Below are 27,833 nucleotides of genomic sequence, written 5' to 3' on the forward strand. Positions count from 1 at the left end.
CTCGAGGTGAAGGATCAATTCTCTTTTCCTTTTATCCCGGATACCTTGCTCAATGCTGGCATGCAGAAGGTATTCATATAATTGAATGAATTAGTAAGAGTATCTTTGGGAAATCTTTGAAGATTTTTTTTGGTCATTGACTTTAAAAGATATGAAATCTCTAGACTTTCAAGCTCTCATCTTACTGTGATTTAGAGAGGGAACTTCGCTTTAAAAGTCTTTTTAGAAATGGGAGTGAAGTTAGGTGGCATAAGGAGGATAACAAATACAGATTGGGTCATACACCACTAGGGGAGGAGAAGAGGTTTCTTCAGACTGTGGATTGCTTGGATACATGATAGAACAGATAGAATTTAGATGTAGTCTGTCAGACACAGTTTCCAATTTAAACTGTATGACTGCTAGTGATGTGAGTTGACTATCTAGCTTTTCTGAGCCTTTTTGTACTCCTTGCGAATTATTACATTTGAAATTATGCTGTGGATTTAATAAATATGATAAGGAACTTTCTAGAACAGTGTAAGGGAATATATGCTCAGTGTTGGTCCCCCTTTCGTATAAAATATGACCTGCTTCATCCTGGGATCTAAATTTACACACACAAACAGGAAGGGACTGAGGGAGAGAGAGAGTTTGGAAAAATATGAAACAGATTTGGAGTTAATCAAATAAGCCTTTTGTGATTAAATACCTAGAAGAAGAATTTAAAGAAGGAAAGATTTATTTTGTCTCATGCCTTGAGAGGATTCAGTCTGTGATCAACTGGTTCCATTAATTTTAGGCTGGTGGTGAGGTGGAAACAACATGCAGAAGGGTGAGTTGAAGGAAAAGTTTAGCTCATGGCAGCCAGGAAGCAGTGGGTGAGTAAGCCGGTGAAGAAGGGGCTAGAGCTGAGATATAGTGTCAAGGCCGTGCCACATGATCTATCCCTTCTAGGCATCTAGTAAGTTTCCATTACCTCCCAATAATGCCATCAAAATATGAAGTTAGAAGCTGGGCATAGTGGTGCATGCCTGTAATCCCAGCACTCAGGAGGCTGAGGCACGAGGATCACTGTGAGTTCGAGACCAGGCTGGGCTACAAAGTGAGCTCAAGGCCAGCCTGAATTGCATAATGAGGCCCTGTCTCAAAAAGATGAAAGAAAAAATGAAGTTAGAGCCCTCATAATCTAATCACCTTCTGAAAATCCCACCTGGGCACACACAAGTCTTTTGGGGGACATTCTAGATCTAAACTATGACAACAGGTTTTTGGGTACGATTAAAAGAGCTTATATCACCAAGACAGCAGTGCAGTGGAACAAATTTTTTTTATGCAAACAATTGAGTTTTGTATAAAACTCTGGGGTCAATCCTACCTGAATATTAAGGGTACATTTTGTCCATGTACTTTCAGTGAGAGATAAATTGAAAAGATACTTTTGAGTTTTGATCTTACGGTCACAGGTTTGATAATGAGATTAGGAACAAGTATAGTTTGGTCTCAGGGTTTGTACTGTCTTATGGTGTGTTATCAGTCAGGCCCGAGCCTTCTTGATGTTCTCTGGGATTCACTGTGAACTCGTTTTGGCACTCAGGCCCTTGCACCACCTGCTTCTACTTTTTTGTTAAGATTGTTCACCTTCTTTTTTTTTTTTCTCTATTTTTCCTCTTCTTTTAAGCTGGTTCTTTTTGGTCTAAGTAACCAGATGGTGGTAGCTTTCAAGGAAGAGAACACAATAGCATTCAAACATCTCTTCCTCAAAGGATACATGGACCGCATGGATGACACATACGCAGTGTACACACAAAGTGACGTATATGATCAGATCATCTTTGCAGTGAACCAGGTAAATCAAGCATAACCATTCTTTTTTATTTATTTGTTTATTTATTTATTTTAATGATAGTAAAATACAACAAAGCAGGACAGAATAAAGCCAATCAAGACAATGCAGCAAAACTGGTACAGAACTTCAGAGCAGGTTACCAGAAAGACAATAATAGCTACCATAGCATATCTTGTTATCCTCACAAGAGTTGTCCATTCCATCAGGTATAGCAAAATCAAGCCAAAACCAAAACACAATAAAACTATCAAAACATTGAATAGAATAAAACAATTATTCAGAACAAAGCAAAACAATGAAAACAGTATTGGACTTCAAAGACAAGATGAAAGGAAATCCTCCATATCTGCTATATTGCATACTGTCACACCCAGAGAAATGCTCAGATGGTTGGCCTCAGGCCTACATAATCAACCAAACGATACCAGAATTTAGTTGCTTTATGTACCTTAGTTGCTATCAACTTAAGTGATCCTCTGAACCCTCCGGTTACTAAGGTGTGTGTGTGTGTGTGTGTGTGTGTGTGTGTGTAATTGCTGCTTACTAGAAAGGCTGGATCACTGATTTCTTGGATGGTCCCCCAAGATCTTGGTTGGTCCCACAAGTTGCAGCATGGCAGATTGTTGGGAGATGCTGGCTTTTCTCTTTCTGGTGTGCACAGCTTGCACTGCTTACAGTGAAAGCTGGATTGTTGCTTTCTTAGTTGGTGTCCCAAGAGCCGGCATGGTGGATTCTCGAACGTAAGCATTCTCTTTTTTTTGGTACTGGGGATCAGACTCACAACTGCGCGCTTGCAAGACAGGCATTTATACCACTGAGCTAAATCCCCAGCGCTGGCTGGGGAGGAACTGATTGGAAAAACAGTAGCAGTGCACATTATAGAAACTGGCCCTACAATGTAGAAGAGTAACCAGTTCTGCTTGGAAATGACTTACGCACCATACTGTCTTTAAATTTGTCTTAAAAATATTGACAGCAAACTTTTACAAACCTAGAAATTGAGAAAATCTTTTATTTAGTACCAAAAGACACACACTTCGATAACTTAATTGAAACACTCAGAGTTAGGCCTTCACACAGGAGCCCCAAAGATTTAAAATGGCTGAACATGACCTGGGAAGTAAGTAGTCATTAAGTCTTCCAATCTTATAATTTCAGAGGCTTTTACCAAGTAAGGAGGATATTAACTTTACAGAGATTGTATAGCAACCAACAATTCAAAGTTCATTTAAAAGTAAGTAAGTCTTTCATGTTGGACATGACAGTAGTTTTATTTTGATGCTAGCTGCCAACAAAAAGTAAGTTTATTTTCCATAGTGATGAGTTATATTTTTAGTCTGAGTTTCTAATCAATGAATTTATCAATGAATTTTTAGAAGTGATACTTTAACAAAATCCAAATTTAGCATTGTGTACATTTCACTGAAAGTGCTCTTAAAGTCAGTATTTCAGTGTGGGTGTCGTTTACAGGTTGCGCTGCATAATTATTACAACTCTTCTTCGAAGAACAATCATAGTATGACCATAACTCTTCATATTCCAGGGACAATCTGTACAGTGAGACACTAAATTGTTCAGAAACAATATGTCCTTATGGCACAGAGTGTTTCGTTAGCGTTTGAGAATGAGAAAATGAGTAATAAATATAAGCTGCATAAGTTGTTAAACAGAATTTTAACCTGGAATGGCTTAGTGTTGGAGAGACTCAACTTTGAGAATTTTGCGTGTATTACGTTTCTTTCACGTGACCAAATTAGTAGTTTGGTTTTTGTTTTGGCGGTGTGGAAGGTAGAGATAAGAGGTGAATGGTCCCTTATACACATTAGGCCCAAAGTCAGTCCTTAAAATACAGTGTTTGATACTGAGTCATTCTACTTGATTCTACTTGATTCTACTAGATTGCCATGATCTTTTTTTTTTTTTTGGTACCAGGCATCAAACTCATGACTTCACGCTTGCCCGGCAGGTGATTGTGCCACTGAGCTAAACTCCCGGCCCTGATTTCCATGATCTTTATATGTAGAAATCCATATATATCCCTGGTTATCTTTATCCTACTGCTATAATAAAATGACACAATCTGGATAGTTTGTAGATAGCAGAAATTTATTTCTTATGGTTCTGGAGGCTGGAAAGTCTAACATCAAGGAGACTACAGGCTCCATATCTTGCGTCTTCTTTCTGTGTCCTCACATGGTCAGATACTGTGATTGTGACACTTTTGCTTACATTATATTCTGAGTGTCAGAGAGTTGCCTTGTTTTACTGTATGTTGGCTTTGATATTATTTACTCCATTGTTTTGGGTCATCTTTGCTGGCTTCTTCTCTTAGTTGGGATAATTCTCAGAGATTTGTCCTTCCTCTGAAGCAGCTGCATTACCCAGCCTTGGTCGTGGCCAGGATGGGGCGACCCCCAAACAGTTATTCACACTGCTGCACAGCTCCCGGGAAGACTCCCCTATCCAAGAAGCTTCACAGTCTCTTCCAGCCTGCTGCCCACACTGGTTGCCCTTTCTGGTCCATTGCTTGGGTTAATCTTTAAAGGCCTCTGGGTCTTCTTGGAATCATTTACTCATACAGCTCACACGTTGTGCATAAATTTCTCTGTCTGATTGGGAACTCATCCACCTGCTTTACCACCTCTTGGTTATTTTTCCAGTGAATTCACCTAAAATCACAGCTCTCATTGCCTAACGCTTCTCATGACAGATAAATGTGTGCTTGTATCTGCAGCTCCATCTGTATCTTTATCAAACAGTGCTGAGCACGAAGCATTTGATGTGTTTAGTCTGTGAAGGTGGAGATGTAAAAGAGGCATTCAGCTGTCTATGAATAAGTTCAAAGCTTCATGCCATTTATTAGGATCAAACGACACAGAGGGACCACAAATAAGCAACATATAATCAAGGAGTAACCAGTTTTAATTTGCTTTCATTTTGATGCCAATCACTCAGCTAAAGACCTTTAATTTTGTTTTTATATTATTATACAAAGTCCGACCTGGAACCTTTGATTTGAGTGAAAATCTCTTGAGGCAGAGCTGCCCAGGCCAGAGGAGATACGTGTCAGCCTAAATAAACCCTGCAGAGGCCATGGCCACTTACATTCTCTGTGAAGCCTCCCCAACAACGCCTGGATCAACTGACTTCCACCCCAATTCGTGTTCCAGAATCCTTTGGCTTGCTCTCTTGTGTGGCCCTTTAGCTGACCACAGCCCTGCCACTTGCCCTGGACCATCCAGGTCTTGCCTGCTGCTTCGCAGAGAGCCTTAGACAGCCAGGAAGTCTAGCTGTCATATTGTCACATAATTTACAATGGTAAGCCTTGGGCTTCAGATCTTTTTCATTTTGAAATCTAAAAAGGCTCAAGTCACAAGATTCTGTGCAGAAAGTACAGAGGTTCAGGGGACTCTTGTGAGGATCACCCCACACATACCTAGAACCCATCACAGGTCTGATTGTAACTTCACAGTGTTATCTCCCACTATACACGCATACTGTGTCTAGGCTGGGAAACAAAACCCCAAAACCTCCATATCTCAGCATTAGACTATCTCTTCAGACCTGTACAACATAATACTGCACCTTGCTTCTCTTTCTGCAGACTTCTGGTTCATTTTCCCAATTCTGATGCTAGCAGAAAGCTTGAGACTGTAATCATGTATGTTATTCTTGAGATTTACTAACCCACTGTGCATAAAAAACTGTGATCAAGAGCTACCATCACAATATGAAAATTTCTCACTTTGCCATCAGTTTAACAAACGTTTGAGCACCTCCCATAACCCCAAAGTGCTGGCATTAAAGCACTAACTAAATAAATTCCCCTTTTTGTGGAGTTTGCATTCTAACTGGAGGGATAGATTTTTAAAAATTTGACCCAAATCATTTGATTTAAGGTAGTGATATGTGCCGTGAAATGAAATGAAGTAGCATAAGGCAATGATAGTGGGCTCTGGGTGGTCAGAAAAGGCTGTTCTGAAGATCTGGAATCTGGGGAAGAATATTCCAGGCTGAAAGAGTAACTAGCAGCAAAGGTCTAGGGCAGAAACATTTGGTGCATTTGAGGAAATGAGGGGCGGGAGCACAAGTGGGAGTGAACGTGGGGACTGCCAGAGAGGGGCCAGGGCCCAGCCTTTCCAGGCTTTGCAGGATTTAGAAGAGTTTTAGGTCTTATGCTGAAGGGGCCAGGAAGCCAGGGGATCTTTTGATAGGGCAGAGATGCTATTATATATAGACCAAAGCTAAGGAGTATTTGTTTGAATGTTTATTTGCTATTTCTGATATGTCACATACTTGTTTGGAAGAGGAATACTGCAGTAAGCCAATAGACAAAGTCAAAGAGGTCATATTTTAATAGGAAGAGACAGGCGATGAACGAGCACATAAGGATACCATCTGTCAGCTAAGTATTAAAGGAACAACATTCAGCCGACAGAATGAACACCTCAGGGTGGCCAGAGAAGGCCTCTTTGGAGAGGTGTCGGGGAGCAGAGAAGAGATAACAGTTGGGACAGGAGCTGGGAGAAGAAACTGTAAGCAAAGGAGGGTCAGGCAGGTTCTTGTACTATACTGTGTATCCGTCTTCTAAGGGTTGCACATCCATTGATTCAGTCATTGTTGAGTTCTTGATGGATTCTGAGTGAGAGAAGGAAGAATGGAAGCAGGAAGTGAAGAGGCTTCACCATGTCGAAGGGAGAGATAATGGTGTTAGACCACGGCAGTAGCGGCAGTGAAAGTGTAGGAGTGGGTCATGTGGTGAGGTGGCCGGAGCTTTGGTGAGTCCCATGGGATGTCAACACATGACCTTCCGATAGACTGGACGTGAAATGTGAGGAAAGGAACATGAAGGGCCTTTGCTAAGTTTGGTCCTGAATGACTGATCGGCTATGGTGTCATTTGTTGAGATGGGAATTATTGTGGGGAAGTAGGTTTTCCTGATGCACATTTAGATTCAAAATCCTCCTTAGATACCATAGGCATCACATAGGCAGACTGCTCCTCATAGAAGGTATTTGATGGAGAGATCAAGGCTGGAGATGTAAATTTGGAAGTCTTCAGTGTGTAGAAGGTGTTTTAACACATGAGACTGGCTGAAGTCACTTGTGGAGAGAATGTGGATACAGAGGCTGTAGGCTGAATCCAGGGAGACTACAAAGGAGAGAAAGACAGAGGAGGATTCACAAAAGGAGACCAAGAAGAATCAACCTGTGGCCCAGAAGTCAGAAGAAGAAGGAGAAGGACAAGGAAAAGAAGAAGGAAAAGGAGAAGGAGGAGAAGGAGAAGGATTAGTGGTCAGGGAGAAACATTCAACTCCATCAAACATGATGGAGAAATTAAGTTAGATAAGGGTTGAGAATAAGCCTTACACTTAGTAACATGCTGCTGATTGGTATCTCTGATGAGGCCTGGCTCAGCCTCTACCCCATAGGCCCAGATCATAAATTATTTCTTTCACTTTTCAAAGCCTGTTTCACATGCATCTTTAGCAGAATTGCTTTTCTGTGTCCATTGTACAAAAACACTAATTCTCAAGTGAGACAGATACCATTCCTTGGTTTTGTATGACCAATTGTGCAAACACATTGTTCACCATAAGCTATGAAATCATCTATGGAAATCCACTGAGTTTACATACACAGTTATTCTAAGGTACAATAAGATACTCACTTGTAAGCATAACACTTTATGTTATTTAGAAGATTAACTAAAACGAGAAATATTTCTGGTCATTAAACGTATTTTTGTCAAAATAAAGATTAATCTATATTTTTTAAAGAAGAAGTTCTAACGGTCCATTTGGAACAAATGTAGCCCATTTCTTAAATGATAGTAGTAAAGAACTCTGACTTGCCTTGCAGCAAATAGTTCAGTGACCAAATGTGTATTCACAATGAATGTGCAAATCAGTCCCTCAACACTGTTCTTTAAAGAGGAAAGAATCCCAAAGATTATGCAACTGTAGACTTCTGTTTTACTGATAAGGAGCCAATAACTCAGAAATTTTGTAACTAAGATGAGCCTTGAACCTCGAAGTCTAATGTGGGAGCGCTCTTTGCCTCCTTTCATGGTACTCAAGAGCAAGTCACACTCTACACTCAGCTTGGATATCTCCACCCTGCAGGGAGGTGGGCACCTGCCAGTGTGGGAGGTGGGGAGGTGGGGACATCCTGGCGTCCTTCTGCCCCCGCTGACATTCCATTTTCTACTTCCTTTGTGGCTGAAGTATCTGCAGCTACGCAATGTCTCAGTTGGGAATCATGCTTATGAGAACAAGGGTACCAAGCAGTCTGCCATGGCAGTCTGTCAGCACTTCTACAAGCGAGGAATCATCTGCCCTGGAAATGACACCTTTGACATTGATCCAGAAATCGAAACAGGTAATGTTCTAATGCGAGAGCTTTTAGTTTTTAACTCCTTGATTTACATTCAAAATCAGTAAATTTGTCTCTGACCACATTGATATGACCTGTGCAATGAAGGCAGAGTAAAAACTATATAAAAATTCTTATGTGTCGGCTTATGTGTTCTAAGCCCTTTACTGTAATTCAGGAATCCTCAAGGAAATCTAGATAAGGCAAGGTTTATTATTATCTCTATTTTCCAGAAAACTGAAGCACAAGTTGGAGAGCCAAGTGACCTACTCAGGGTGAAGTAATAAGAGGCACCCCTAAGCTTAGCCATGTACTCTGTTGCCTCTTATAGAGAGCTGCCTATAGATAAGTGCATTGAACGGATGGATATTATGCTTATGAAACTTGTTTGTGAATGGCTTATTATATCGAGACGACTAGTAAAGGATAATAGTACTAACTAGTGAAAATTCTCTCAAATACTGCCTTTCTTTTCTTAAAGTACTGTATGGAGGAAAAATGCCAATATATAAAATATTTTCCAAAACAGATCCTTTACCAGCAGTCCCCACATTTTCAGCACAAAGGATGGGTTTCACAGAAGACACTTTTTCATGGTGGTGTAGGGATGAAAGTGGGAGAGGAGAATGATTTGGGATGATTCAAGTGAAATAGAGGGCTGTAAACACAGATGAAGATTCACTGGCTCGCCTGCCTGCCACTTACTTCCTGCTGTGCCCCCAACTTCTTTCCTGAAAGGCCACAGAGTTGCATAGGTTTGTGGCCCCCCACATACAACCCCCTGCCCATTCCTGATCTAAAATTACAGAAAAATAGTGAAGTCTGTTCTTCAATGAATTACCCTTTCACAATGAAGTTTTATTTACTTATTTTAAGCAGTGTATTATGCTTTTGTTTCTTTCCATGGCAGAATGTTTCTTTGTGGAGCCAGATGAGTCTTTTCATATTGGAACACCAGAAGAAAATAAACTCAACTTAACTTTGGACTTTCACAGGTGAGGGGAGCAAGTGGGAGCATAGCGTGTGTGTGTGTGTGTCCACCCTCTACAGTCTCCTATGTTTTCTAGGCTCCTGACAGTGGAACTTCAGTTTAAACTGAAGGCCATCAACCTGCAGACGGTTCGTCACCAGGAGCTCCCTGACTGTTACGACTTTACCCTGACCGTGAGTGTGTGCTGCCTTGCAGTGGCTCTAGTCTGGAGAAAAATTGTTTGGTCTCTTATATGTCTTCACATACTTGTGTTAAGGAGTGATTGAAAATATGTTACAAGTAAACTAGTGATAACAAAGCAGAGTTGGCTGGATGAGTTGCTCTCTGACTTCCTGGGTTGCTCTGAACGCTCTGGTTCATCTCCCACGCTTCAGCCCACCTATGTTACCTGTACTCCAGCTGCAGAAAGTGCTATAAAACTCTCCAAAGAGCAAGATGTGTTCTTGTGAGGTTATCATCTCACAAGATCAGAGTGAGTAACCCACTGCTACTTGGTCATTGGCCAAGGCAGAGTTTAAAATTTTATCTTTGTATGATCCAGATTTCTAGCAGCAGGAGTTTGTATCAAAAGCTATGTTCCTATTCTCAATTAATTGGTTGTGAAAAATCAAGTTTCAGAGACTGAGGCTTAAAAACTTTTCAGTATACATTATAATGTAATGATTATACAGAACATTTAACAAGCAAATGTCTGAAAACATGAGGCTATTTTGAATTAGACTATAAATTTTGGTCCTAATAGTAGCTAGCAAGTGATGAATTATCAGTATCATTTGATTTTTTAAAACTCAACGTGTCATTCACAGCCTCTCCTCTTTAAAAATGAAATTTTCAGAATTGTTTATAATTCTTGCACCTTTTTCACTGAACTTTTTGTGATTCTTGAATTAGAAATATATCCAGGCTCTAAGTTCATGGGCATTTTGTGGGTTTTTGTTGGTTTCCCTTTGTCACCCCCTTTTCATTTCCTAAGGGTTTAGCTCTTTCTTATTTTTAGGGTTTTCATCTTTATTTATCATTAATTTTGCTAGATTGAAAGCTCCTTGAGGGATAATAATCCCTCAAAGAGTATAGAGATGGCATAATATTTGTTAGATGAATAAATGAAACAGTTGTGAAATATGGACGCTTTCCATTGAGTGACTGAATTCAGATTATTCTGTTAACCACAGAGAGATTTGCTGTAGTTCCAGCACTATTGTTGGATCATCCCAAACCATTGACAGTGCATTGGGGAGTTAGCAATCTATCTTACAGAACTGTGGTCCTATAGGTTCAGTAATAAAAGCTGTCAACACAACTTTGTTTTTGTCAGGGCAATATGCACCTGATAGAAAATATAGGAGGGACTTTTGAGTCCAATAAGCCTAATTTCAGCTCATTAGTTAGTGATGTGTAACTTTAGGCCAATTCTTTAAGTGATCTGAACCTCAGTTTTCTCGTCTGTAAAGCAAAATTCATGCCTATCTCTATAACAAGGTTGTTATCAAGATATAATGTAATATATATATATATATATATATACACACACACAAAGGACCTGGTATGTATTAGAATGTAGCTGGTATATATTAGAAAACTAGTTCTACTAGGTCTCCATTGCAACTTTTTTGTGATAAGGTGGATCGAACCCCGCGTCTCACACATGCTAGGCAAGTGTTCTCACTAAACTACATCCCCAGCCCTCAACAACTAATTTTAAGCCTTTGCTTTGGTTTCCAACATAGACTTATAATGGAAAAACAGTGCGTCCTCATTCATGCACTATAGCTTAAAAATTTTTGTATCATGCATTGTGAAGCTCTTTATTAAATGTGTAAAGGTCTAGATGAACTAATTTTTATTATCATGAAGTGGTAATTTTATCCTCATTAATATTCTCTGCTCTAAAATCTGCCATTCTGGCTTTCTTTTGATAAGTGCTATATACCTTTTCCATCATTTTAATATTAATTGATTTATATTCTATATTAAAGTGATTTCTTATTAGGCACCATATAATTGCATCTTACTTTTTTTCATCTAATATCACAATCTCTGTATTTTAGTTAAAATGCTTAGACCATTTAAATTAGACCATTAATAGGATTATTAATATATTTTCCTGATATTTCTGTCTTCTTTTGGATTATTTTTTGTACTTCCACTTTATCTCATTTGTTAGCTTACTAAATCTCTTTGATATTTTATTTTGAGTTTTATTGTGCACAACCCTAACTTACTGAAATCTACCAAGTGATGTTATACCACAGATGGACAGTAAAGGAATCTTATAATGATACTTCCATTTTTCTACATAGGTTTTGTCATTGTTAGCATACCACTTACTTGTACACATGTTATAAATCTCACAACACTATTATTTTGTGTGAAGTACTCAATTATCTTTCAAGGTAATTTAAATAATAACCCAAAAAATCTTTATCTTCTTATGTAGTCATATATATGATGTGCATCATTCTTATTTATAACAAGTGATATCAGAAGATACCATTTTCCTTCTTCCTGAAGGGCTTCCTTTAGTGTTTCCAGTAGTATAGCTCTGCTGGTGGTGAATTCTTTCAGCTTTTTTATGTCTGAAAAAGTATTTTGCCTTCAGTTTTTAAAAGGTAGTTTCTCAGGATACAGAATTCTAGCTTGGCTGGCCTCCTGCCCTCCCCCTACCCAGTACTTTAAAGATGTCTTTTTAGTTTACATCATTTCTCATGAGAAATTAAATATGTTGCTAGCCTTGTCTTGTTCCTCTGGATGGGATGTGTTTCCTTCCTTTTAGCATTTTCTCTTTGTTTCTGCTTTGAAGGTATTTGGTTATGACGTGCCTCCATACCATTTTCTCTATGTTTCCTATGTTTGAGATTCACAGAATATCTTTGGCTTCTGAGTTTATAGTTTTCATTGTATTTTATATTTAATCATATGATGTCTTTGAATAGTTTTCTATCACCACCCCCCAACTTTCAGAGATTTCAGCTACATCTGTATTTGATTGATCTCTTGTCCCATAGCTCAATCATGTGCTGGCTATTTTATGTTCAACTTTTGATCTTGGTTTCATTTTGTGCAATTTCTTTAGCGATGTCTTCAAATTTAACAATCCTTTTTCTGTGCTTTCTAGTACTTTTTAATTCTAACCAGTATTTTTTCTGCTTTGAGAGACTCAGGTTCTCCTAACTTTTCCTTGAAATATAAGTAACAGTAAGTCATGGGTTATTCACCCAAGATACTTGATGAGCACTTAATACTTTTAAAATTCTGAGGCTTTTGTGGGTTTCTGACATTGTGCCAAATGGCACCAATCATCTTTTTGTGTGAGGCTAGAGGCCAGGTCCTCTGAAGTGATGTTTTTACTACCATAAATGGAGAAACTTCAATAAAATTCATTTAAATGAACAGACTTTTAACAGAATTTTATTTCTTCAGAGGGAAAAGAGAGAGAGAGAGAGAGAGAGAGAGAGAGAGAGAGAGAGAGAGAGAGAGAAGTGATTTTTTTTGTCTGTCCCCTGCATGGTAAAAAGGAGGGACTTAGCAGTGGACAGACAAGAAAGTTGGTCCATTTTCTCTCAGTGGGAAAACTGTGAAAGTATTGGGCATAGTTTTGTCCTGCTGGGTGCCTGGTTATCTCCTGGCACTTCTTGTCACCAAGCCCTCTGTAATACATATGGTATCAAAGTGACTAAGAGATCTACACTCAGAAAGAAAAATTCAAAAGCTTCACCTGAAATGGCTCAAAAGAGAAACAGTGAACTTCTGTGTTAGTAAAACTTGCAGAAGCACTGAAAATTCATCCTTTCCTGAAACTCTGCTGGAGGCTGTAACAAAGCACAGCTGTATGAGCTCTTGCCCTATCCAGAGGGCATCTGGAGGTCCGTAGAACGAGCAGGAAGGGAGGTATTCTTGTTATATGAGATATACAGGGATGAAATGCTGTCCTAGAAACCTAGGATATTAGACTACAATGTTTCTACAGTAATCTAATTGAAACTTCTCCATTCACAAAGAGTTAAAGGGAACTTCTCAAGATTGAATAGAGTTAGCAACAGGTAAGAAGTGAAAATCTGGGTCTGTGGTACCCTGATTAATGCATAGAGGTATCTTAGCTTCAGACACTAATACCAGCAGATCACATAGGTAACTTAGAAAGATCCTGTCTCAAAATAAAAGCGTAAAATAAAAAGAGCTGGGGATATAGCTCAGCTTTTGCTGCTGTGGGTTGTTTTGTTTTTCTTTACAGTACTGGGGACTGAGCCAGCAAAAGCAACTGCACATGCGTGTCTCCCCTTATTCTTGTCTTCACAGATAACATTTGACAACAAGGCTCATAGTGGAAGAATTAAAATAAGTTTAGATAATGACATTTCCATTAGAGAATGTAAGGACTGGCACGTATCTGGATCAAGTAAGTGACAAGCTTTACTTTCACAGTGGTTATTAAATAAGGTAAAGTGGTTATTAAGTTACTGTCTCCAGGGTGTATATAGAACACTAGCTAAAATATTTCCAAGTCCCTAATTTTCTGCGAGTATGTCAACATGTTGCAGACATTTGATGTTCCAGGAGATTCCTAAGTTGTCAGAATTGAAACTATCCCCTATATTCTCTGTGTGCCTTCACTTCCCTACTCCTCACTCAAAATGTACTTGCAGTCCCCCACCAAAACCCGATCTGTAGCCAAACCAATGTTTATTGAAAACATACAGCAGGAATTCTTCCATACCCATTTTTCTCATGTTAGTATTTTACAATTCCTTTGAGAGTCAGGCACACTGACTCATGCCTATATTCTCAGTACTCTGGGAAACTGAGGCAGGAGGATCTCAAGTTTAGGCTAACCCTATATACTTTAGCTACTCAAAGAGATCTTATTTCAAATTTTTAAAAAAGAGGTAGGGAATATAGGTTCAAGCATTAGTACTGAGGAAAAAAAGTCCTCAAGAAAATCCTTGAGACAGGTGGGATCCTTATTTTTACAGATCAAAGATCCAGGGCTCAGAAGTGACACCTGGTGTCCGTGGTCACCCAGTTAGGAAGGAGTCAGGTAGGGTTTGACTCGGAAGCCTCCCACTTAATCTTCCGTCCAGGTGAAAAGTAGACTAAATGTGGAAGTGTCAGTTCTCAGAAAGAATTCAGGTATAGACTGAGTGCTGGCAAGATTTTGGAGCTGAACAGAAGAAAACTATCTGGAAAGAATGTATCTATCTCATTTTCTAGTTCCTTGAATGTAACATAATGGTGGGTTGTGCAGGCTTCAGTCAGTAGGTCAGGGGCTCTTGGGGTGTAATGGGAAAAGGAATCACCTCAAGTACCCAGTAAGATGCAGTTTTCCCAGCTCTCCAGACAGTTAGGTGTAGGGTGAGGGCTATGAGCCCTGTAGGAAAGTCCAACTTACAGCTATCTGTGTTTAATAAAAAGTGTTTTTAATAAGGAAATTTACTTATGCACATTAACTATATTATATGTCTAACAACAAGATAATTTCTCTTCACTCACTACATCAGGTGAGTCAGGTGTTTCCAACCCAAAGGCGACAGGATGGATGTGTCCTCAGATTACTGTTTCTTTTTTTTATTTTTTTGGTAGCCGAGATAGAACTCACGACCTCGCACTTGCTAGGCAGGTGCTTATGGCACTGAACTATCTCCGGCCCTACTCAGAGTACTCTTGGATACTCATCCTGCTGGGGTTTCCTACTTGTTAGCTTACCATGTTAAGAAGTTATACTGAGATAACCAGCATAAATGAGATCATGTTTCATCATTATACTGCTCTTTACAGTAACAGGCAACTTAAAAGGTATACGTCTCTTTATCAAACTGTGTTCCCATCCCAAACTCATTTATTTGAAACACTAACCTGTTTTGTTGTATGAAGCATCATGATGATTTTGCAAACTTTAGAAAGCGAAAAGGAGAGCATCTGAAAGAGCCTGTCACCTGGACTTCCTCTCAAATGTTTGTTTCTTGGTTTTAAAGTTTTGTCAGATTGTGTTTTGACAAATTATGTGCTTCAGATTTTTCACCTGCAAAGTGGGGGTAATTGTGTCTTCTCATTGAGATTACTGTAAGCATCACCTAAGTTCATGTATATAAAGTGCTTGGAACTATGAGCAGTAAGAGATGTCCTCAGGACATGTCAACTGTGGTTTATTTTGCTTATGTCACGTCTGCCTGAAAATATTTTGCTCATGTACTTGTTTACTTATTTGCTTGTCTTATTGCAGTGGAAAGTTCCTTAAGATCAAGGGCCTTATTTGTCTTGTTTACCACTGTATGCCCGCATCTAGAAAAGTGCCAGGCACATTCCTGGGTGGTTAGTGACTACTTTATGTGGATGCTTAGCTAATACTTCATGTGGGTGTTTAATGAATACTTGATGTCCTGATTAAATATATGTTAATAGACTATAGGAAGGCATAGCATTCCACAAGCTGAAAATAAATGACCTTTGGTGCTAGGGTTCAGGCAATTTTCTAGAAGAAGAATTTTTAACCTTTAAACATTCATTGGAAGAATGTTTATCAGGGCTTCTTTCTGGAAAGAATGCTAGAATTATGTAAATTATTCTAACAAGAAACTAATATGGCAAGAAGAATGTCTCTGCGCACATGGTCTTTTTCGTTTTCAGTTCAGAAGAACACTCATTACATGATGATCTTTGATGCCTTCGTCATTCTGACTTGCTTGGCCTCACTGCTGCTCTGCGTGAGATCGGTGATTAGAGGGCTTCGGCTTCAGCAGGTAGGGCTGCTGCTCCGCGTGCTCGTGACGCTGCTGGCTTTCTGATTGGCAAAGAAGCTCACGGTGCCTCTCCTCTTTTCCCTAAAGGAATTTGTCAATTTTTACCTCCTCCATTATAAGAAGAAAGTTTCTGTTTCTGATCAAATGGAATTTGTCAATGGATGGTACATTATGATTATTATTAGTGACATACTGACAGTCATTGGTTCAATTCTGAAAATGGAAATCCAAGCTAAGGTAATCCCCCCCCCAATCATGCCATTATTAGTATCAGATTTAGGTGAATGACACTTTATACAAATGAGAATTTCAGGATAAATGATTTCTCTCTAGACTTATGGTGAGTCTTGACACTGAAAACAGTACTTTTCTTTACCCTAGTTAAGCAGGCACTTAGGCAGAGGTTTCCAAAATTTATTCCACAAACCACTGGGTCAGGATCATTTGGGTGCCTGGCAAAAATGCGCTATGTTAAACCTGCTGGGCCCATACCCTTATATGGGGCCCATGAATTTTAACACACACAAAACTTCATATATACACCAAGGTAATTAATTAAGGTAAGAGTTAAACGTTAAAAGACATGTCAAAGTCTTCAACAAAAAAAGGGCTGGAGGGGAAAGTGGGGTCAAAGTGCTATTTTGTGAGGGCTTCCATTTGTTTCTTCTATCCATTCAAAATGAGAATATTCCCATTTTCTTACTTTCCCATTAATAGGTTAATTTAAGATTGACCTCACCTAGAAATCAATCCCCCCTCCCACAAAAAAAAAAAACTAGTATAGTTCAAAATAATCTTGCTTGGTCTTCTAATGCAGTGGCTCAGCTAAGAAAGGAGCTTGTCTGTGTCTTAGAAAACAGTCGTGGTGGGTTTTCTAGGTCAGCACCTGTCAGCTCCATGCAATCATTAAGGGACCCAAGCTCCTCTCGGTTTGTTTCTCTACCATCCCTTAAGAGCTCACCCCGACTGTGTGACTGACCTGGGTCATCTCACAGCAGGTTGCAGCCTGTGGCCTATGAAGAATGAAAGCACCATCTAGTGGAAGCTCCCCCTGTCCTGTGGCCTTGGCTCAGAAGTGGCAGCTCTCATGTCTGTTCCCATCCCCCTGCTCAAACTGAACTGCGCAGAGAGCTGGGGAAGGCAGCTCAGGCCTGGGTCTGGGAAGGAGACGGTGCGTTTAGGTTGACTTTGAGTAGCTGCTGCCTCATGTGGCAACAGGATGTCATTCAACTTTAGGGATCAAAGAGAAAGGAGGTAGAGTGACTTGCATCAAACATTTATTTTTAGCAAGCTCTACTGTCGTTATCCTCAGTGAGCCCTCAGTGATGTCCAAATCCCTTTTCATTCTTCTGTCTGGATCACTCACCCTTCCTGTTTCATAGATGATCATTTCATCTCTTTTCTAACACTGCTCCCCATTCTCACTCTCAGCCAATGAATGACTTTACTTCCCATCTTAGGAGAAAAATAGGAAGAAAACCCCCAGAACCTCCACTAATTCCCACTTCACTTATCTGCCTAGAAGCATCAGTGCCACAGATCATTTCATCTTGTTACTGTGCATACCTTAGACCACCGTCCGAGACCTGTCCTGCTCATGTGCCAGGTGCTGCCCCAACTTGCTACCAAAGGGCGCCACTCTGGCTTCTCCTCCTCTCCAGAATCATCAGTTTTCTGACTCTTTATGAGACAGTTCCTGTTACTACATTTTTCTGCTCTCAGAGATAAAATCTCAGCCTTTATTTCTCTCTCCAGCTCCTCCCCCCATTCTCTGCTCCCCTTTTCATAGCAGAAGATCTCAAAAAAGTTGATCTTGTTGTGATTCTCCTCCTTCACTCTTCCTCATGCTGGCTCCATGAGGCTGTTGTGCCATCATGCTAAGTTCAATACTCAATCGGTTATCCTCATCATAACCCATCAGCGGTTTTAATGCTCCCAAGCAGGCTGTGATTTTGACTCACTTTTTCACTGGGCTGTTACTTACCCAGTTTCCCTCCAAATCACTGGTCTGCAGGTTGTGCCTTCCTGGTTCCCTCTTACCTTGCCAATTTGTGAAGCAGTAATGCTTCAGGATGTAGTGCTTGGACAGCTTCTCATCTGTCAAGGCCGTGGTAATGTCATCCTGTTCCAAACAGATACTCTAATCATCAGTGAGTCCCAAATCTGTATCTCCAGCTTGGAATTCTTCGCTCAACTCCAGACCCAAATATTCAAGTGTCTATGCCAATCAGCACTTGGATGTCTGCCTGTCCTCTCAAATTCAAGATAATTAAAACAAAACACAACACCCCAGCTCCACAGTTTGAATCTCCCTCAATTCCTAACAACTCTCTTCAGTTGCTCAAGCCAAAAGCTGTAGATTTATCTGACTCCTCTTACTCACTATCCTGTCTTGCACATCTAATCCAAGAGGATACCTTATTGCTCTGCCTTTAAAAATCACCTCATCAGTTCCACTGTGCCCAGCTCGTCCAAGCCCTCAGCAGTTCTCACCTACCTAAAGAAAGTAGCTCCTTCTCTTCTCCTGTGTGATCTGCTCCCAACCATAGCAGCCAGCATCTGGGCAGGTCACCCTTGTTCCCATTCAGGGCTCAGCTTCCTTTCTTCCTTTTTCTCTCCCTCTTCCTCCTTTTTCTTCTTTTTCCTCTATGTAGTAGGGATTGAATCCTGGGCCTTTTCACTGAGCTACAATCCCTGACCCTTTATATTTTAGACAAGGCCTCACTAAGTTGCTAGGTTGCCCAGATTGGGCTTGAACTTGTGATTCGCCTGTCTCAGCCTCCCAGTGTTCTGGAATTAGTGCCATGCCTACCTCTATTCAGTGCTTTTTAATCTTCCAAACCTATTCTGGGGAAAAGACAAAATTTCCCAGCACCTATGAGGTCCCGTACTACCTGCCTCTGACCTTTATGTTTCTGTATTCTTTTTATTGCTCAATCCAGCCAGACTGACTCTTTTGCCAGGCTGCCTTGTACCCCTGGGGCCTTTGCCCCACATGGTCTTCATGACTGCAAACTAGTTTTCCCTTAGATTTTTCTTGACCTGCTCCTTCATTCCTTTCAGACCTCTGCTTACATGGCACTTTTCCCTAATTCCCCTCTCAAGCCTAAACTCATACCCATTCTTTATACCCTCCCCTGCCTTTCTCCTGTGCACTTGCCCTCAGCTATTTTTATTTTTATTTACTATAAATTTATTTTTCTTTCTCTCTGCACCCTCGGTAGAATGCAGGCTACCTGAGGACAGGGAGTTTTGCGTGTTCACTGATGGATCCTTGCCACCTAAAATAGTGCCTGACTGACAGCTACCCAATAAGTATTTCCTGCCCAAATGATTTTCTGCTGTTTAATTTTTGTTTTCCTTTCCATTTCAGAGTCTCACAAGTTACGATGTCTGCAGCATACTTCTTGGGACATCGACCATGCTGGTGTGGCTTGGAGTCATCCGATACCTGGGTTTCTTCGAGAAGTACAATGTAAGGAATTCCGTGGATTTCTGGGCTGTTGCTATTCAGTTACTGCACTGCCTCGGATGAAGGGCAAAAAGATTTTGATGACCTCTCTTACTTTGCAGCTCCTCATTCTGACCCTTCAGGCAGCGTTGCCCAATGTCATCAGGTTCTGCTGCTGTGCTGCTATGATTTATTTAGGCTATTGCTTCTGTGGGTGGATTGTGCTGGGACCTTACCACGATAAGGTACTGATGAAATACTTTCTTCCTGTTTTCACTGAGCTTTAGACTAGAGCTGATGGGTTCTTTATTTTTTTTTAAAGAGGCTTATTTTATTTTGTGACTCATCCTTAATATGTCAAATGTTTAATTAATTTGATTGGTTTAATTAATTTGACAAGTTTAATTAATTTGATTGGTTTATAATGTATTAGAATAAGGGAAATGGGTAAGCTTTCTCAAAATGTGAATTTATTTTTAAAAAGTAGTATAGGGATAAGTGAATAGGGTATTCAAAAATTTTGCTACCAGAGCAATAATCTCAAACATTATGCATTTGCATACGTGGAATGAATGTTAAAAGGAGATGTCTGAGCATCAGATTTGGGACCTGGGTGTTTCTTGAGAAGCATTTCAAGGGTCCCATTGTATAAACGTAAAGGGGAAGGGGAAGGCTTGACTTAGTCACTGCGAGTACAGAACTGTCCCTTTTGCCTGCATTCAGCCTGCTTCACCTAAGAGGAGCACTGAGAAAGTGCTGCTTATCATAGGAAAAAAAGAGAGTGAACTTGTGCATGGTGCATACATCGCAAAGCAGAGGCTTGTGCTGCTCCAGGTTATTTGTTTGAAAAGGCTTATTTGGGATATGTGGCTTCACTATTTTTAATGTCATGAACAAAGGTTTTTAAGGGGAAAGAATGCGGAAGAAAATGAACTTTGCTATTTTTTTTTCCAGTTCCGTTCCCTGAACAGGGTCTCTGAGTGCCTTTTTTCTTTGATAAATGGTGATGATATGTTTGCCACATTTGCAAAAATGCAGCAAAAAAGTTACTTGGTCTGGCTATTCAGCAGGATTTATCTCTACACCTTCATCAGCCTCTTTATATATATGATTTTAAGCCTTTTCATTGCATTGATCACTGATACATATGAAACGATTAAGGTAGGTTTATTCTAAGTAGCAGCATTCTTCTAGAGTTTGTATTTTATAGTGCAATTTAGTAATTCAAGGCAGGAAACTGATGGAATGTTGATTTATTCAGGATAGAGAAAGACCTCAATTTTAGAGGCTGGGAAACAGAAGTGAAGGAGAAATAACAGTTTTTGGAATGTTGAATCTTGTAAGCAATGGTGATTTATCAAATCAGCATTCTAACATTTCATTAAAAGTGTAAATGTACATAGATTTGGGGTGAATAAAATAGATGCCACTGTGAAAATCCAAAACTTTGAGGAGAGCTTTAAGAGTACAATCTTCATAAAGAAAAACTGACCTCTTTATTTGGCATGTGTCACAACTGAACATACTACTTTCTGCAAAGTTTAATCTTAGGGCACAACCTCCAAAATAGCAGGGGGGTTAATGTTTCATTTATAGCCAGAGATCTGATTTTTAAAGGCTATCTACTTGAGCCCCTTGAAACATGGGAAGGCAGAATAAATATCTCTATGTTTAAATTTCTACTAATTTTAAACTGTTAAGTGCACTATTGGCATAGAGGCTTTCATCTGGGGACTTTTCCCAAATGAAAGAGGCACAGTTTAGGATTCCCAAGTATTTGCAGGAGATGCAGGGAATGAGAAGAATAATGAAACATTTTGCCATGTGACTGATCCTAGGGATGACAAGAAGGCCATGAGTTGGAGTTGTGGTGATGGATACCTGGCTCATGAAGCTTCGGCCACTTCACTCTTACCAAAGCATGTTTTAGGGACTGATCCTCCTCCTTACTCTCTTCAGTACTTGTTTGGCAGTTCTATGCACTGGTCCCAGTGTGACTGGGAAAGAATGCAGGTGTAAATACCCGCTTCTCTCCCCTCGTGGGTCAAAGGCATGACTTCACCTCAGCACACAGGGAACCAGATGCCATTCAGTGGAAGCCTCCATGATCTCTAAGAGTAACTCATAGTGACAAAAGACTGAGCCTCCCATTACAGATCCTAATCTCTTTCTGTGGGCTCAGGGCACTTGCCAAATGGGCAAACTAAGTGAGTTCTGATCTTTTATGGTCAGGGCCTGTCCTAGGGATTTCAGATCCTCGTATGATATGCATATAAGGTCCTTCACCATACCTGTCTACCTGGAGTAGTGACTGTGCAGGTTGGAAATGTGCCTGTGGCATTCGGATCTCTGTCCAGAGACCTAGGTCATCTCCAAAGTGTCCAAGACTTTGCTGAGATCATTTAAGGAAAACTAGGAATGTTCATTCTCAGCCCCCAAATAGCTCATTAATCTCAATCAGTTGGGTTCCGTCCAAGGAGCTTGATTTACATTGGCCTGGAAGTCATGATACACCAGGGCAGCCTGGTGATAGAGGCTCTCAGACTCAGGATATGGTTGGCTCAGTTCTCCCCAAAGAGATCCAGACTCCACTGCCCCCCACCGAGGGCTTCAGTAGACCTGGAAAAGTGGAGCTGCTCAGTCCCAGGCCTGCTTTACCTCAGCCAAAACTAAGAGTGACCCCCACGGCTGCATCTCCTGGAAATACTTGGGAACCCCAAATTGTGCCTCTGGAAAAAAAAGTCCCTCCCTTGCTAAATGATCCATTCTGAATTTGGAATAAAGTTGTTTTCAAGGGGCTTATTAACAAGAGCTTTCTCATTCTTTTCCACAGCACTACCAACAAAATGGCTTTCCAGAGAGCGAACTTCGTGCATTTATATCAGAATGCAAAGATCTACCTAGTTCTGGAAAATACAGATTAGAAGATGACCCTCCAGTGTCTTTATTCTGCTGTTGTAAAAAGTAGTTATCAGGTTGGCCTGCGCTCTAGAGGAATATGCAAAGTGGAGCTGAGTTGAGGAACCTGTATGGAGGTTTTATAATGACTTCAAATACTGTTGTTTTAGCTAATTAGAGCTTTCTGTAACTCACCAAGAACTGTGTTTATATTTTGAAATCATATTTTCTGCTTTACATTGGATGTAAAATAGTAACTAACTGTATTGAGGGAAAATACTGGATTATTATCCTTTCCTGTCTCTGTCGTTTGTTGGAATGTGTTCTCTGAGCTCTGCTTTACTCTGGCTGTGTGGATTTTGTTCTCAGTGAAACAGTCCTGGTCTGACTGTGATTTTGGATAATCTGGTTATGTTTCAGAAAGAATGTGGATAGTTACCATATACCCATTCTAATTGCATTTAAAGATCTTCTCTGAAAGGCCAGAGCAAGAAACAAGGGTCTCCAAGTAATGGTGTACTATTTGATTCTGAAGAACAGCTGCCATTCAGTCCTGCATTTACTTCTGTGGGGATAAAGTACTTTAATATTCATTTCTAAATGTCTCTGCCCCGTCAGTGTTAAAGTATGGATCTGAAAGGTTATCTCTACATAAAAGAGAAGGCACATAGCAAATGCATATCTAATCAAGCAATGACTGTCTCATTAGTGTTTCACCTGCACGTTCAGTCTTATGGCAAAGCACAAAAACTGTGGTTTTGTGGGGGAGGTCGCATAACAAGGCAAATGTTATTTTTAAAAATTTTTCAATTTTGTAGAGAAAAAAACAGTTTCAAATAAGTTAGAGAGTTATAATAATTAATACATTGCATATTATTGTCTTCACAGTAGTGAGAGGACAAGATACAGGCAGGATCTGACAATATTAGTACAAACCTTTCTTTTCAATAAATTAAGAGAAACTAGCTATATAGTTATCTTAACTGTCTTGTGTATAAATATATTTTTTCCTTTTCTCTTTGTTTTTTTCCCTTTCCCCCATCACAGTTTGTCTTTTCTTTTAAACAGTTCCTTCCCAGTTCACAATAGCTATTGTATATTTTGGATCTTATTTACTTGTTTAGTTTCTCACACTAGTGAGACAATATAGTATTTATACATACGGGGTCTGATTTATTCCACTTATGAGTGTGGTCTCAAATTGCATCCATTTTCCTGTAAGTCTCCAGTTTATTCTTTTTTATGGCTGAGAAGTACTCAGTAGTGCTGCTGTGAACATGAGTGAACACGTATCACTGTGGTATGATGTTTTTAATTCTTCTGGGAGGATTCTCAGAAGGGGACTGGCTGGTTGTGTGGGACCGCAAATCCTACTTTTAAAAGGAAATTCCACACTGACTTCCACAGTCTGGCTGTACTAGGCTACACTCCTACCAGTAGTGGAGAAGGGTTCATTTTTCCCACAGCTCTTCTAGCATTTGTTATCAGTTGATTTTTTGGATGATAGTTGTTCTTTCTGGGGTGAGATGGAATCTCAGTATTGTTTTAATTTACATCTCTCGAATGACAAATGATGTTGAACATTTTTTCATGTATTTATTTTCCAGCTGTATTTCTTCATCTGAGAAGTGTGTATTCCTCTCTGATGTCCATTTTTGGATTGTATCTTTAATTTGGGGTCTGAATTTTTCAATTCGTTTTATATTCTAGATAACTGGATATAATTATCTGAAGGATAACTGGATATAATTTTTTCCCACTCTGTGGGTTGTCTTTTCACTCTGTTAGTGATTTATTTTTGTTGTAAAAAGCCTTTTTAATAAGGTGAAATCCCATTTGTTGATTCTTTTCTAACAGTCTTGGTTTTGTTCATGAAGTCTTTGCCTACACCTACGTCTTTGAGATTTCTACTTATTTTCTCTTCCAGTAAATTTAGTGCTTCCATTTCAATATTTAAATCTTTGATCCATTTTGACTTTAGTTTAGTGCATGGTAATAGAAATGAGTCTAGTTTTAGTATTCAGTATGTGGAAACCCAATTTTTCCAGCACCATTTATTAAAGAGTCCATCTTTCTTCCAGTAAACATGTTTGGTTCCTTTGTCAAATATAAGGTGGCTGAGTGTGTTTGGGATTGCCTCTGCATCTTCTGTTTTATTCCACTGATCCTCAGGCCAGTGTTTTGGGTTTTTTTTTTTTTTTTTTTTTTTTTTTTTTTTTTTTTTTGCCGATACAATCTGATTTTGTCACAGTAGCTTTGTAGTATAATTTCAGGTCTGGGATTGTGGTGCCCCCTGACTGTCTTTGTTGCCTAGAATTGCCTTTGCTATCCTAGGTCTCTTCGGGTTCCAAATGAACTTTAGGAATGTTTTCTCTAGATCCGTGAGGTATGCTAATGGTATTTTGATTGAGATTACATCAAAGCTGTATAGCAGTTTTGGGAGTATGGCCATTTTGACTATGTTGGTTCTTCCTATCCAAGGGAAAGGAATATCTTTCCATTTTCTGATACCCATTTTGATCTCTTTTTTAAAGGATACTGTACAGATCTTTTATATCCTGTGTTAGATTGATTCCTAAGTATTTTGAGTTTTTTAAGATGCTGTTGTAAAGGGTGTGCTTTCCCTAATTTCTCTTTCTGTGAACTTGTTGCTTGTGTACAAAAATGGTATTGATTTTTGAGTGTTGACTTTATATCACCGTACACTACTGAATTTGGATATTAAATCTACAAGTTTTTTTTGTGGAGTTTTTGGGTTCTTTATGTAGAGCATCATATCATTTGCAAATAATGATAATTTAACTTCTTACTTTCCTGTCTTTATTCCTTTTATTTTCTTCTCTTGTCTAATTGCTCTGGCTAATGTTTCCAGAACTGTATTGAATAAGAGTGGTGATAATGAATATTCTTGTCTTGTTTCTGATTTTAAAGTGAATTCATCAGGGCCTGGGCTTTTCTTTGTTGATAAATTTTAATTACCTTTTCAACTTCATTGTCTGATATCAAGCTATGTAGAATTTTTATATCTTTTAGTTTTTTGGAAACTCAGCTGTGTCTAAGAATCTGTCCATTTCTTCTATTTTCTGTCTGATTAGAATATAGGTTTTCATAGTAGTTATTGATGATCGCCTGGATTTCTGTGGGCTCTGTTGTCATTTTCCCCTTTTAATTCCTAATCGCTTGAATTTGTGTTTTTTCTTTTCTCATTTTGATGAGGTTGGCTAATGGTTTATCAATTTTATTTATTCTTTCAAAGAACCAATTTTTCAATTCATTGATTCCTTGTATTGTTTTATTAGTCACTATTGCATTAATTTCTGCTCTTTATAATTTCCTCCCTCAAATAAGCTCTGGGTTTGATTTTGACTTGTTTTTCTAGAGGCTTGAGGTTCAACATTAGGTTATTTCAGTTTTTTCTGTTTTCTCAATGTGTGAATTCATTGCTATAAATTTTCCTGGTAGTTCTACTTTCATTGTATCCCATAATTTTTGGTATGTTGTACAGGCATTATTTAATTGTATATACTGTTTAATTTCATCTTTAATTTCTTCATTGACTTGTTCAAAGGGTATTGTTTAGTTTCCACATTTTAATGTAGTTTTTGTGATTTACTTTATTGTTGATTTCCAGTTTCATTACACTGTGGACAGATAGTAGGCATAAGATGATTTCAGTTCCTCTCACTTACTTACCCATGTTTAGTCAGGTAATATATGGTTTATTTTGGAGAATGTTCCATGTGCTGAGAAGAATGTATATTTCTGATATTTTGGAATGGAACACTCTGTAGACATCTACCAAGTCCCTTTGTTCACAGGCTTGGTTTAATTCTAATAATTCTAATTCTAATTCTAATTCTTTCTTTCCTTGTCTAGTTGCTGTAGCTATTTGTGAGGGTAGGGTGTTAAGGTTCCCCACTACAACTGTGTTAGTGCTTGTTTGGTTTTTTAGATCTGTTAGTATTTGTTTTATGTAGTTGGGTGAACCTGTTTTTGGTGCATAAATATTTATGATTGTTATTTTTTCTTGGAGTGTTCACTGAATAAATATGTAGTGACCTTCTTTGTCTCTTTTGGCTTAAAGTTTACGTTGTCTGCAAATAGAATTGTTACCACTGCTTTTTTTCTGAGTTCATGTGGCAAGGAAAATTGTTTTTCCACTCTTTGACTTTTAGTCTGTGAATTTATTTTTTTTTAAAATGTGTTTCTTGAATGCAGTCTATTGTTGGATCTTGTTTCTTGATCTACTCTGCCATTCTATTTCTTTTGTTTGGTGAGTTGAGACCAATCAAAATACAGATAATCCACATTGGTGGCTATAACTAATATGTGTTGGCTTTTCTTCTTCATGTTGTTTTCCTGTTTTTTGTTCTCTGCTTTTCTCTTGTTTGTTTGTCCTGATTGGTGGCTTCTTTCTATTTGTGGTCATGTGTTTGTGGTCTTCTTTATCTCTTTCTAATTTGTCCTTCAGAGCATTTTGTAGAGCTGGTTTGGTGGTCATAAATTTCTTCAGTTGTTCTTTATCATGGAAGTACCTTGTTTCTCCATCAATGTGCAAGTTAGTTTTGTGGGGCATATCAATCTTGGTTGAAGATTGTTTTCCTTCAGGGCTTGAAATACTTCACTCCAAGGTCGCCTTGAGTTGAGGGTTTGTGTTGAGAAGTGTGATGTTATTCTGATGGACTTTCCTTTATAGGTTATATGTTTCTTTTCTCTAGCTGTTTCTTAAATATTTTATTCTTATGCTGAATTTCTGGAATCTTGATTGTGCATCTACACCTTGCCTTGGTGTAGTGCAAAAGGTAGTTTGGACAATTATGTTCAAAATTAAAGATCAATGAGAAAAGTGTCCTTCTTGTAATCCACTGATTGTAAATTACAGCAGTTTTACAATGTATTTGTTTTGGTATTGTTTATTCAAATGGAACGTAATTTAATGATATCAATAAAATTTTTCTCAAAGCAAATTCTTTTTAAGGAAACTGATTTTTAAATTTCTGGTTTTGTCTTAAGAGCTTAATGAAGATCAACTTGAGACACTGAAATCTTATCACTTAATCATAGTTACGCCCATAATAGTGATTTCAAGTATTGAAATTCAGGTGTGAATTTTATAAGAAATATAAGCTATTTATACAGTACTGGTAGCCCTGAAAAACTGAAAAATTAAAACTTCTAGATGAGTATTTTGGGGAATCAGTTTTTAAGATTTTTAGAAATTTTTTCATTTTTAGAATTAAGGACGCAATATAAATTTTAAAATCATGCTTACTATTTGCTAAGCCTTTTTTGTTACTCCTCATTTTCCAGATAACAGTAATACTGAGCTTTTCCAATTAACAGTAATACTTCAGGGGACACACGAAACCACTAAGCCACCATTGGTCCTAGAGTTTCGCTTTGCTTTGAACTCACTATGTTTCTTCCCATAAAATTAGAGCCAATAACTTGACACCTTCACATTTCTTGGTTCTCGGGTAAGTTTCCTTCATGTGGCAGGAGTTCCAGATAATTCGCAGTCCTACTTTTTAGTAATAGTGCCTGTTATAGTTTAGAT

At 38.9% G+C, this 27,833-nt stretch overlaps 1 protein-coding gene across 4 annotated transcripts in view; it reads left to right on the top strand.

Annotated features, from left to right (window-relative positions):
- Mcoln3 (mucolipin TRP cation channel 3) overlaps positions 1-27,243 on the top strand; it is a 61,376-nt gene extending 34,133 nt beyond the window's left edge. For 3 of the 4 annotated variants that reach the window (XM_063257498.1, XM_063257489.1, XM_023561347.2), the window contains 11 exons: positions 1,661-1,828; positions 8,055-8,208; positions 9,113-9,197; positions 9,270-9,366; positions 13,490-13,589; positions 15,815-15,927; positions 16,015-16,164; positions 19,301-19,402; positions 19,501-19,623; positions 20,333-20,539; positions 22,212-27,243. In XM_063257498.1, coding sequence (XP_063113568.1) covers positions 1,661-1,828; positions 8,055-8,208; positions 9,113-9,197; positions 9,270-9,366; positions 13,490-13,589; positions 15,815-15,927; positions 16,015-16,164; positions 19,301-19,402; positions 19,501-19,623; positions 20,333-20,539; positions 22,212-22,346 — 1,434 coding nt within the window. In that variant the 3' untranslated portion in view covers positions 22,347-27,243. The remainder of the gene's footprint in view (positions 1-1,660; positions 1,829-8,054; positions 8,209-9,112; positions 9,198-9,269; positions 9,367-13,489; positions 13,590-15,814; positions 15,928-16,014; positions 16,165-19,300; positions 19,403-19,500; positions 19,624-20,332; positions 20,540-22,211) is intronic. The other variant, XM_063257491.1, reaches the window with a different exon arrangement.
- Positions 27,244-27,833: the final 590 nt, after the last annotated feature.

The sequence above is a fragment of the Cavia porcellus genome, unplaced genomic scaffold (genome assembly GCF_034190915.1).
Source record: "Cavia porcellus strain 051 isolate PalLab524CR breed Dunkin Hartley unplaced genomic scaffold, mCavPor4.1 scaffold_1, whole genome shotgun sequence".
Classification (NCBI taxonomy): domain Eukaryota; kingdom Metazoa; phylum Chordata; class Mammalia; order Rodentia; family Caviidae; genus Cavia; species Cavia porcellus.